Source organism: Aspergillus sclerotioniger (assembly GCF_003184525.1).
Source record: "Aspergillus sclerotioniger CBS 115572 chromosome Unknown BO94scaffold_7, whole genome shotgun sequence".
In the NCBI taxonomy this organism is placed as follows: domain Eukaryota; kingdom Fungi; phylum Ascomycota; class Eurotiomycetes; order Eurotiales; family Aspergillaceae; genus Aspergillus; species Aspergillus sclerotioniger.
In genome coordinates this window covers 742313-753827 of record NW_020290997.1, presented here as the reverse complement: position 1 = coordinate 753827, position 11515 = coordinate 742313, and the positions used below count along the sequence as shown (strand labels likewise).

General features: G+C 49.6%; 5 protein-coding genes and 1 non-coding gene across 6 annotated transcripts; 4 read left to right on the top strand and 2 right to left on the bottom strand.

Moving 5' to 3' along the window:
- Positions 1 to 287: 287 nt before the first annotated feature.
- Positions 288 to 1798, top strand: BO94DRAFT_622366 (uncharacterized protein; the record flags this gene model as incomplete). Its single annotated transcript, XM_025617076.1, has 6 exons — positions 288 to 357; positions 440 to 614; positions 685 to 728; positions 781 to 848; positions 907 to 1007; positions 1066 to 1798. The coding sequence occupies 6 exons, from the start codon at positions 288 to 290 to the stop codon at positions 1796 to 1798; spliced, it is 1191 nt and encodes a 396-aa protein (XP_025469973.1).
- Positions 1799 to 2188: 390 nt separating this feature from the next.
- BO94DRAFT_622365 (alpha/beta-hydrolase) lies at positions 2189 to 3287 on the top strand (the record flags this gene model as incomplete). The annotated part of the gene is made up of 6 exons (XM_025617075.1): positions 2189 to 2268; positions 2323 to 2351; positions 2428 to 2546; positions 2693 to 2831; positions 2901 to 3057; positions 3113 to 3287. The coding sequence occupies 6 exons, from the start codon at positions 2189 to 2191 to the stop codon at positions 3276 to 3278; spliced, it is 690 nt and encodes a 229-aa protein (XP_025469972.1). The 3' UTR covers positions 3279 to 3287.
- Positions 3288 to 3431: 144 nt separating this feature from the next.
- BO94DRAFT_512242 (NAD(P)-binding protein) lies at positions 3432 to 4649 on the top strand. Its single transcript, XM_025609800.1, has 4 exons — positions 3432 to 3506; positions 3581 to 4054; positions 4108 to 4306; positions 4372 to 4649. The coding sequence occupies exons 1-4, from the start codon at positions 3471 to 3473 to the stop codon at positions 4488 to 4490; spliced, it is 828 nt and encodes a 275-aa protein (XP_025469971.1). The 5' UTR covers positions 3432 to 3470; the 3' UTR covers positions 4491 to 4649.
- BO94DRAFT_573379 (nuclear transport factor 2 family protein) lies at positions 4636 to 5635 on the bottom strand. The gene is made up of 2 exons (XM_025614965.1): positions 5508 to 5635; positions 4636 to 5450 (listed from the first exon to the last, which is right to left on the bottom strand). Exon 2 carries the CDS (start codon positions 5229 to 5231, stop codon positions 4776 to 4778), a length of 456 nt encoding a protein of 151 aa, XP_025469970.1. The 5' UTR covers positions 5232 to 5450; positions 5508 to 5635; the 3' UTR covers positions 4636 to 4775.
- A 308-nt stretch (positions 5636 to 5943) lies between these two features.
- On the top strand, positions 5944 to 8284 carry BO94DRAFT_564319 (MFS general substrate transporter). Its single transcript, XM_025614410.1, has 9 exons — positions 5944 to 6064; positions 6147 to 6227; positions 6282 to 6334; positions 6390 to 6647; positions 6696 to 7354; positions 7410 to 7568; positions 7626 to 7836; positions 7903 to 7960; positions 8023 to 8284. The coding sequence occupies exons 1-9, from the start codon at positions 5972 to 5974 to the stop codon at positions 8062 to 8064; spliced, it is 1614 nt and encodes a 537-aa protein (XP_025469969.1). The 5' UTR covers positions 5944 to 5971; the 3' UTR covers positions 8065 to 8284.
- Positions 8285 to 9093: 809 nt separating this feature from the next.
- BO94DRAFT_t104 lies at positions 9094 to 9229 on the bottom strand. Its single transcript has one exon. It is a non-coding gene; the product is annotated as a tRNA-Tyr (tRNA).
- Between the last annotated feature and the right edge of the window lie 2286 nt (positions 9230 to 11515).

The following is an 11515-nucleotide window of genomic DNA, read 5'->3' as shown; positions in this document are numbered from 1 at the left end:
GCATCAAACATGAGTGCTAAAGCCAATAAAGATATGAGTCCACAGACACTAGTAATTCGAAAACAGACCATTGGTGTTCAGTAGTGAAACCCAGGATCCGGTTACATTTCGGGGATTTCGTACAGCAACGGTCAGAGGCTGTATAGTCTCACGTCAGATACAACCTGTAGTATTTTCCACGGTCCAGGCTCACTGTGTCATAAGAATTCTAAATCGCCCTCCCGTTAGGGTCTGAGCCTCTTGTGGCAAGATCTCCCAACATCATTTCACAAAAAAAAGAAACGAAGATGCCTCGGCCTCCACATAGGTGGACCTTGGAGGAAGACAGGATTTTGTCCAAGGCAGTACATGCGCAACGTATGCATCCTGGGTCCCCTAGCTATATCCCCTGGCTACTACTCCTAGTTCTCCTGTTTGCTAACCAGGCTCCATTTCTCAGTGGCCCATGGCACGGTGAAAGACTGGACGGCAGTGGCGAGTGAAATTCCCGGACGAACGAACAAGGACTGTCGAAAACGATGGCACAATGCCTTGGCGGCTGGGCGAAATAAAGGTTATTGGACACCAGAGGAGGACTGTCTATTGGAGCGTGGGGTTCGACTACATGGAGAGACGTAAGCTTGATCCTTCGACTTCTTCTCAAGACTTACATTATGCCATGATCCCAGCTAACCTCGACTGCAGCTGGACGGAAGTTGCAGCCATCGTCTCCACACGGACGGCTGACCGTAAGTCGCTTCTTTGTAATCCCTATGACGCCATTTGCTCAATTGTACGCAGAGTGTGCCAAGCGGTGGAAGCAATGTCTCGACCCTCAGCTAGATCATAGTGAATGGACCGAGGCCGAGGTAAGCGCTCTAAAGTTGACTCAATCACATACCATGATCTAACTGGTGGTTTGCCTAGAGTTGCCGCTTGCTGGAGGCAGTCTGCGCAAAGGGACGAAGGTGGAAGCAGATCCAGGTGGAATATTTTCCAGCCCGATCACGGAATTCGATCAAGAACCAGTAGGCTTTGATGTTCAGACATATATTCGATAGGGATCAGACTGACATGGGTCATTAGGTTTACAATTGTGACACGTCGACGTATGAAGTCGCAGAACAAGAATGATGAGATCGCGCCCAAGGACGGCGCGCTAGGTCCCGATTCTGGCGCGATACAGCTGAAGCACCAGGCTGAAGACGAGATGGAGATTGATGACGATGATGGTGGTGATGATGATGAGGATGAGGTTCAGGAACAAGATAATCAGGGCGGTTATGAGAAGAGCGAAGAGGACGTGAGTTATTGGGAAGCGCAAGGCCCACACAGCAGCTCCGCTGAGGTAGTTGCATCACCTTCTTTCGACTTGGCCCAAATCACACCAAATATAGGGAGTCCAGATCTCATGTACGAACCGCCGTGGGATATTTTCACCGAGATCTCCCAGGACGCATTGTATGCAGCACTCCGGGCAGGACCTGACTTTGATCTTCGTGGGATTGCCCTTGGCGATTCAGACTTCGAGATATGCACCTCGATGCCTATGATAGAGGGGCTTCCAGACCCTCAGCAGGATGAAATGATGGGCGAAACTAATAATCTCCCCTCTCTTCATCCATCTGGGCGAGCCGAGGTACCTATCTCGACAAATCAAAGTTACCAGAGGGTAGAGAGTGCTCATTATACGGCTCGGTCGGCGTCGGATGCCTCAAAAGTGGTCCTAACAATAGAAGAGCCAGATACGATGACAGTCAACTCGTTATTACAGGTTGCAGTGGCAAGTAATTCGCGATTTCACTTTGAAAGACAGTAGATGATTCAGGCTCTATGAGTACGTCGTGTTCATATTCAGGTCCGTCCTGAAATTTACAAGTCTGCACGGAACGGGATCCAATCAGAGCGCACGTGCATAGTTTCCCTGTCCTATGTTCCAATGTAGAACAGCATTCATATTTCTAACCTGCACACCTGAAGGCCTTGGCTGAGTTTCTCCAACGATCTCGTAGACATGGACCGTAAGCACCGACTTTTGCACTCTGAGAACAAGTGACACCAGAATATGATACTGTACGCGGGGCCGCTCGGGACTGCCTAAAGGTATCTGCACAAGTACGTCGGTCCCCCTAACAGCCATGTACATACTTCTTCCCCTAACATTGTGTCCTATGACCCTGACTTTATGATAGAAACACCAGACAAAGCCATGACCGATTCGGGCATTGCCATTCGTGTCTATGTTCCAACCAATGTTCTCCTCGGTAGCACGTTACCTTTAGGAGTTTTGTACGTGTTGTGACCTGTATCTGTTTGCTTCAGCATCAATCCTAACACGAGAAGTGCTCATGGGGGTGGGCATGCTGCGGGAGGTGCTTGAAATCCTCATTCGAAGATCGTATGGACCACACATGATATCTCTGCACTGCCGATGCTTATTGCCCGCAGGCATGTGTCGATACATCGCCCACCATAGTAATGTCATTATCGCCCAGGTTGACTTCCGCCTGGCGCCGGAATACCCGATCCCCACGCAGGTCAATGACTGCTTTGATGCTTTTATATGGGTAAGAGACCGGTTGAGAGTACCACAGACTCTATAATGCTACCAGAACGTGTCCATACTGGGAGCCGATCCCCGCCGGATTTTTTCTATTGGCTCATCCCTTGAAGAAATGGTCGCCGTGGGGCTCACACTAAACTCGTTGACGAGAACCTGGGATATATGGTGTGTGGTGTGGTCATCCTCTGCCCCGCTCTTCTTCATCCCGACTTTGTCCCTTCCGAATATCGGTCCATGTTCCAGGCCTATAAGCAGAACTGGAAGGGGGCTCCGTTGCAGGACGGAGAGAGTATGATGCGTTTCTGGGGGCAAGTGGGTTTATTCACACGACCTAAACCTCTATTAACCGACCTCGCAGGGCACAACAATGACACCATCCAGTGCATGAATCCCTATGCATTCCCATGCTTGCACCCAGGCATCAGACGCTTGCCTCCGACTTACCAGGCCACCTGTGAGGCGGATCCGGTTCGCGATGATTCCATGGTACTGAAATTTCAACTGGACCAAGCCGGGTGTGTCTCCCTTTTTTTGTGGCAGTCGTTGCTCGCATCATCTGACCTGATCCAGGATCCCCAACAAGTCGGATACCTACCCAGGAATGCCACATTACTTTTGGCTTTTCCCACAGCTTTCGAGCTCAGAGGTCTTTCATCAGACTGTGGTAGAGGGGATCAAATGGGTGTTGAGTCTGGTTGGGATGAAACGAACGGAAGGAAGTGTGCCTTTATCGTAGATTGTGGAGGTGGAGAGGTGGAGGGAGAGGTGGGTAGGATGCCGGGGGATTGCATTACTAGTGTTGTCTCTCATTAGTCACGAGTCACTAGGCACAAAGACCAGCATTTATTCGCTCGGCAGCCTAGTACTTCCATTGTTGTTCCAACCACCAAGAATCCCCTCGCCATTTTTCTCTCTCAACCCAAGTCCAATGGAAACCCCCTTGGTTGCTGTCGTGACCGGTGCTGTGAGTCCCCATCCCCCCACCACGCCTCGGCCACTATGATTTGAGTGTCTGATCAAACCACACACCATCACTAGAATCGCGGCATTGGACGGGCGATCTGCACCATCCTGGCACAACAGTGCGCCAGCCCTCTGGTCCTCTACACCGTCTCTCGAGCTGGGGCTGCAATCGACTTAGGAGACATCCGACCGACAGTGCAAGTGCACCCAGCGAGACTCTCCCTAACTGGCCCGGCCAGCATATCCACTCTAAGCACCTCCATCGGCCAGCACTACCAAGGTTGTGATGTCCTAATCAATAATGCGGGAATCTACTACTACAAGGAGAATCTGACCGCTGCGCAACGCCGAGAAACCCTTGCCGTCAATTATCGGGGAACTTTGAGAGTCTGTCAAGCCTTCCTGCGCATTATGCGCCCCAATGGACGCATCGTCAACCTGTCCTCTCAATCGGGCCAACTCAAATATTTCCATCCACGCCTCCAGGAACGATTCTTGCACCCCGACCTGACTTTGGAGCAACTAGCGGCTCTGATTGAGGAGTATAGCGTATGACGGTCTTCTGCTAACCCATTCACCCGTCGCTAACCAACCTCCTGTAGAGTACAGTCTCCAATGGTACAGCGGCAGCTATCGCGGCTGGCTGGCCTGCGCTCACCTATTTTACAAGCAAGGCCGCCTTAAATGCTGCGACGCGAATCCTGGCCCGAGACAACCCTCATCTCCTCATCAACTGCTGCTGTCCTGGGTGGGTGGATACGCCGCTGGGGGGACAGGCGGGGATGCCCCCGAAGACGGTGGGTACGTATGATTCTCCTCACGCTGATGATATGTGCTTCGGATCTGACCCAATTGTCTTCTCACAGAGGAAGGGGCAAGGATTCCCCTTCGACTCGGGTTTGGGAAGATTGGAAATATTAGTGGGCGTTACTGGGCAAATGACTCGGTCGCGGGGAAGGGAGACGGCAAGGTCCAGGACTGGTAGGGAAGGGGGAGGGTTATAAGGCAGGAATTTGCGTCTCAATTAGAGTAATTTTTCAACTGGATGCTTTCCCTTTTATGCTGTTTCGGATAACGTTCTCGATCTGCGGCCACGAGGTGCCTAGCTATCTAGATTTTACGAGGGGTTTGTCGCCAGAATGCCATCGATACTTGACTTGACATTCCAGATGTGAGAATATCTCCTAATTTCTGGTTTTAAATACAGGTAAGATAATCGCAACTCAGGAACCCCATCGATTGCATCTTCCCGATTGCAAAGGCATAATGGCTAAGAGGTCGGAAGGCCCAATCGGCGCTTTTCGCCTCCCAGTACCTTCTCCAGGTGGTCCGCATCCAGAAACGCCTTGACCTCAACAATTTTCCCTTCTTCGTTCCAGCGACAATGCCAGGAGTAGTGCTGGGTGTAGGGGACGCCACTTTTGGTTCGGGTGTTCACTGTCTTCATCTCAATCGCCGACCATCCATCCTGGCCCACGATGACGCCAGCCTCACCCCCGGGAACCTCGAGATTGTGACCAGGAGCCGCGAGGAGAAGGCCGATGTTGGCCCAGGTGGCATCGTAGTAGTCTTTCTTGGTGGTCCAGGTGCCGGCGTATCGATGCTGGCCGGTCACATGCCAGTGCACATTGTCGTCGACATAATCGAAGAATTTCTTCGTGCCCTCCGGGGGGTCTGAGAAGAGACGAAAGACGTCGTAGATATACTTGCGGTCTGGGTATGGCATGTTGCAGGTGGAGAGGAGGAGGTTTGTTTGTATTTTGATGGTCGACAGGTTCGTTTTGACAGAGATGACACGGAAAGGATGAACTGAGGTGATTCAAAAAGCAGTCTTTCCTCAAATCCGGAGCTATATATCTAGGTCTTTATATGACTAGGTGCTTGTACTCCGGCCCAGAGCACATTGCATGCACGCCGGTCCAACCATGCTTGTTAGAATCAAAGCCTGGATCAGGTTTTGTTAGTCGAACGCAAGTTGAGGGAGGGACACTGGGGAACATGCCTCGGAGGGGTACCAGCTGTTAATCATTCCCACAGAGCCGGTCGATTTCCGATAACTGTCATTAAATAGAACTTTCCCGCACAGACAAAATCCGGTGATCATGTTGTTCCGTGTCGTGTTGTTCCTAGGGAGTTGGGAATGGGGAGTTGGAAATGGGGAGATATTCCCTATGCGATACTTATATGGCTGCGGATGTCTCCGAAGGCCCAGGCCTTCCACCCCTGTCAGGCAGGCGAATCCCCGTGCGGACCGGCGTACACGCAGTGCAACCAACAGCGGGCGAATGTTCGTCCGAGAACCATCACTTGGCCAGTATTCACATCCCAAATATCCTGGCAGATGTCTCCGAATGCCTTTCCTATTTGTAATCACGGGAGACAGGCTTGGTACATATATGAAACTAATCGACTGGAAGATTGATTCATGCCATTCCAGTCCGCAAGCTTCTCTCATCCCCTAGAGTCATGGCTGACTTTTTGCAAGATTCCAAGAAGAGTGCTGTCGAGAGTGGCGCCTCATTTAGCGAAGAGGAGAAGCGACATATCGTCGGTGTGAAGGTATGTGCTCGAGATGTTTCTTGATTTACCCGTTTACTTGTTTACTCACTCACTCACTCACTCATGTCGGTGGGAATTCCAGTGGTTCATCTTTGTTGTCAGTGCCCTGACCGCCATCTTCGTCTATGCACTCGACAATACCATCGTGGCCAACATTGCACCGGTACATCCAAATTCTTCTTCTACCCATTTGTGAATCTGACTCATGTTGTACTAGACGATTGTCAATCATTTCAATGCGGTGGAGGATCTACCATGGTTGTCGGTCGGGTATGTGCTCAAGTCAACGAACCCAGTTTCGTGAACTAACGGACCCTCGCTACAGGTTTATGATTGGGGGAATGGCAATGATGCTTCCTTTCGGCAAGATATACGCCATGTTCGATGCCAAATGGGTATATATTGTGTCCATGGTCGTCTTCATGGCTGCCTCGGCCTTATGCGGTGCAGCCCCTACCATGAACGCAGAGATTGTGGGACGTGTTTTCGCTGGGGCTGGGGGCAATGGCATGTACTTTGGCCTGCTGGCCCTGCTGTCGACGAACACCACCAGTCAGGAACGGCCAAAGTATCTCGGCTTGACGTGAGTGCATAGACCTTGTCTGCTTCCGCAACGACTGACAACAAACAGAGGCCTGGTATGGGGTCTAGGCACGGTGCTGGGTCCGGTGGTGGGCGGAGGGTTTGAATTGTACACCTGGCGCTGGGCTTTCTATATCAATCTGCTCCTTGGTGCCATCCTACTCCCTGCATACCTCTTCGTCATTCCATCCAACGACCCGCTCCCCGGAGTGTCTGTGTGGCAGAAGTTGGCGAGCTTCGACTGGGTGGGAGCCGTGCTCAGTGTGGGCGCGTTCACCACACTGGTGATGGGGATCAACTTTGGTGGCACACTGTATGCATGGAACAGCGGTCAGATCATCGCCCTCTTTGTGGTGTCGGCTACCCTGTGGGTTGTCTTTGGTCTGCAACAAGCCTTCAATATTCTCACTTCCGTTCCGAACCGAATGTTTCCCATGCATTTACTTCGTCAGAAGGAACCAGTTCTGCTCTTCATCTCCTGTGCGGCCGTGGGAGCCGTCGCTTGTGTCAGTGTCTACTACATCCCCATCTACTTCCAGTTCACCCAGGGCGATAGTGCGATCAAGTCGGCTGTTCGGCTGCTGCCGTTCATTTGCCTCTTGATTACCACCATTCCCGCCAGCGGAGCTGCCATGTCTTGGATCGGGTACTACAAGCCCTGGTATGTTGGAGGGAGTATCATTGCGTTGATCCCCGCCATTCTCATGGGTAAGGGTCGTCCTCCTATAATTTCCATAGTCACCTAACGTATATTCTATCCCAGCCACCATCGTCAACACACATACCTCGGTTGGAGTCATCTACGGACTAGAGGTGGTCCTAGGTCTCGGGGCTGGAGCCTACGCCCAAGCCTCATTCGCTGTCATCCAAGCTGTCGTGCCCTCGGCTGAGGCATCCAATGGCCTGACACTCATGATCCTGGGTATGTATTCCATCTTCTGACCCTAACAGTTCACTAACGAAACCGTGCTGCGTCTAGCTCAACTAAGCGGTATGACGCTAGGTCTTTCAATCAGCGGAGCGATTTTCGTCAATGAAGCCCAGACCCATCTATATGCTCTTCTCCCAGACCTTCCTCGCGCCTATGTCGGCCAGATCGTATCAGGCACCAGCAGCCATGTGCTTGCTTCTTTGTCGGACACGCTGCGCGTGCAAGCCTTGGATATTATTGTGTCGGCATGGCATAACACGTACGTTGTACTTTTCTTTCCTCTGTCCTATGCCTCCCCGGATCCTAGGTCTGATTACTACAACAGGTTCATCTGTGTTTTTGTTGGTGCGGCAGTGAGCTTAGTATGTGCTGTGTTTATGTCGGTAAGTATCAATCCCGAAACCAATATCGCACAGTGCCAACGCTAATGATTCACAAAATCCAGCACAAACGCGCCAATATTACTGCCACTGCAGGTGGTGCATAGTCCATTTTAGACAGCTGTTGGGTACAGGTTTGATTCACACGTATGACAGATAGGTGTTTTTCATTTCTCTTTTATGTTGCTTGGCATGGCCCTGCGATATCACAATTCAGGATCAAATTGTTTAATAACTATGTTATCATTTCAACTTACCCCTGACATACATCTTGGTCTTGGTCGACAGGTACTTGGACATTAGATGTCATTCTTGAATTCAATTACCTCTTTGTAATCAATCTCTGATACTCCCGGTGCTTAATACTTGAACATAGTCGAAAACGAGACTACAAAAATGCAGTCCCGGACACTTGCCTTCGTGGCTAACCCCATCCCCACCCCCCGGTCCAAAAGAAACATAACAGCACATCAAAACCTAGAAACCTACCAACAGAAAAGAAAGACGAGATCCCAGCTAAAAACAACCATCTGCATTACCAGAAACCTTACGAGATAAAACCTTGCTGCTGAGCACACACACACACTACACCTATTCCGTATAACCTATAACTCTTCACACTATGTCCGGGACAATATAATGTAAGACTAACTTCCAGAATATGGTATGAACGAGGATCAAGAGAAATACCAATAAAAAGGAAAGATGTCTATCAGCACAGGGCAAGGTCATTGGTAATTAAGAATCTGCCAATAAGAGTTATATTCTGAAATGTAATTAGGAGTTAGTTACTTAGTATTGTAATGTTAAATTTTTTATTTATTGAGTGTTAGGATATCGATCTGGGTACGTGCACTCGTGGCATAAATACTCATTATCTGGGTATAATTTCCTGCTTTGGTGCTATTACTGGCTAAGCTAGTAGTAATTAATATTCACTGCCCTAAAGTTAACGCAACGGAGTGAGTGAACACCCAAATACCATATCTCTAGCTAATGATATCATACCATGCCCTTCATTGCTCATTCTCTGCTTTTTGTTGATAGGATCGATCCCTAAAACCCCTAGATGAAGAGAGAAAGATAGAAAAGAAAGGGGAAAAGATGAAAGGGAAAAGAAAAAAAGAAAAGATGAGGGCCCGAACCCGGGTTTGAACCGGGGACCTCTCGCATTTTTATCCCAAAGCGAGAATCATACCTTTTTGAGGAGTTAGTGTCGGAACGGGATGACATGTTTATGGTGGGGGTTTCTTACCACTAGACCATCCGGGCGATTGTATGACGCAATTCTGTTGCGTTTTGAACCTTGAGGGACTGAGTTTTGATTTTTTGATTTTTTTGAAAGGGGGTGTAGAGTGTAGGTTGGGATTAGGGGGTGGTAGAGGGAGAAGCTGTATTTATGTGGAAAGATGTTATGTAAACAAGGGTTGGGTGTCTTGTATCGCTGAATGGGTATGGTATTACTGACGGAAAGTGTGAGATGAATGGTGATAGCTTTCAGCGGTCCAGGTGATTAAGTACATGAAATTATAGATAGAGATGTTGAACCTAGTCATCTCTAGGTAGTGATTGTTGTTCATTGAAAATATCTACCTGGTATTGAAGTCCCGTATGACTTCACATATTTAATATTACCCAGTCGTTCTACACTGTCAGCCATATAGGCCCTATCTGGAGATTGAGGACATTGGGACTTTTATTCTATAGTGTAACCCGAAGGCGGAGGTACTTAAAGTAGGAAACGTGTGGATGTTGGGTAAATATCATAAATCAGAAAGACAATGAGGATAATTGAAGACAGGATATCAGAAGAACATAAATGTAGACCATCGTTTAAATCATGACATGAGGTTTTATGACCTTTATAACAAGAGAAGGCGTGGGATGAATACATAATAGCATACAAAGACACTGGAAACTGTTAGAATGCATTGGGCGCTAGAGTCGATAAGGTCCAGTATTTTACATAAATTACCCAGAGGATGGCTCAAGGGTGTCTCTTGACCTGCGGCATGGGCTTTTTGGTCATAGATAAGATGGACCGATCCATCCGAAATAATGTGGAACGGTGGAGGTCGGCAATTTGTGGAATTGATCACCTCTCTGAATTAACCTTATCACCAACACGTCTGTCTCCCTCTGCCAGATGCGGAATAACAGTTGGTTCCAACACGAAGGAATCATTGATCCAATAGAAGCTGGAGTTACCCCAACTCTGTTGCTGTACATCGCCAGGCCATTGGCCATGTCAAAAGAAGTGTTTACTCTACCCAACATGAAAGCGTGCTTTTCGCTGCTAAGATTGGTTGATTGGCACTTCAGATCCACAGGAGTAATGGGAGACAAAGACACTTGAACCCAAGGTATAATCGATATCACGTTGGTCACAATCACATACTACATCAAGAATGACAGCCTTACAATATCCAGATCATAATCGCTATCACCATGCAGGTGAAATGGAACTATTGCCGGCTAATGCACCAGACAACTCCCTCATCCCGTTCGGCGGTTAATCCACCGGCCATGTGGAAGGGATAAAGGACCCGAGTCCCCCGATGCAAGGCTACGGAATTATGTCACATCCATCGGCTATGGGATGATCAGAGGGACACCCATCCTTCCACAACAGCACGCACACATGGCAGCCTCCCGTCCAATCCAGCCGAGGAGCTTATCACACACACGGCTGCCTTAGGCGGGGTAATGGAACTATTACCACGCCATTCTGGAAGCCGCCTCTCAGGAGGGGGAATCAACCGCCGTGCGTCTGCAGGAAATCAATAGTTCCTGCAAGGTCTTATCGGTGGGGGCCAGCTGAACCGCAACGGGCCTCGGGGTTCAGTGGTGCGTGATTTTCGAGCGGGGGATGGAGGTGGACAGATGGGCGGTAGGATAGACCAGAAGGTGGCATGAGGTAAGCCTGATCTTGAAAGAAATGTTGATACAGCACGACTGTTGGCACTGGCTCTGTTGGAAAGGCAGGTATTGAGGTTGGTAGGGCTATCTCAGCCGTTACTGCACCGTCTGGGAGACTCTGGCCTGACCCGGCGAGAAAAAGTGATCCGGCACTGGCAGAGAATCGACGCTAAGATGAGGTGGCCCGCCAGTCAGCTGCCATCAGCTGTGCCCAACCTGCATAAGGGCTGCACGAGTCCGTCACACAGCACACCGCGGGCGCTTAAGGTTATTTATATCGGCCCTGCTATTGGGTTCCATTCCCCCGGATCCAGGTGAATTGGCAATGACTGGTTCTCGTGTGCTGCGGGCCCGGGAGATTTACTATCCTTGGAAATCCCAAAATAGAGCAAAGAGGGGGTGAAGCAGCACTAATTTGTGGAGTGTGGATCGAAAGGTCGTCGCCTTGTCACCTCCGCCGGGCTTCCCTTCCCCTCTTTGGCATCTGACAGCGGAGGGCTGATGGAAGATTTATTACCACCCCTTTGTCCTCTTTCTTTCCTCAACCACAACTTCCGTAACTGGAGTTGAAGTATTCTCGACTACCACTATTTGTCTCCTTTTTTGTTGTTGTCGAATATTACTGTTCAACCTTCCACC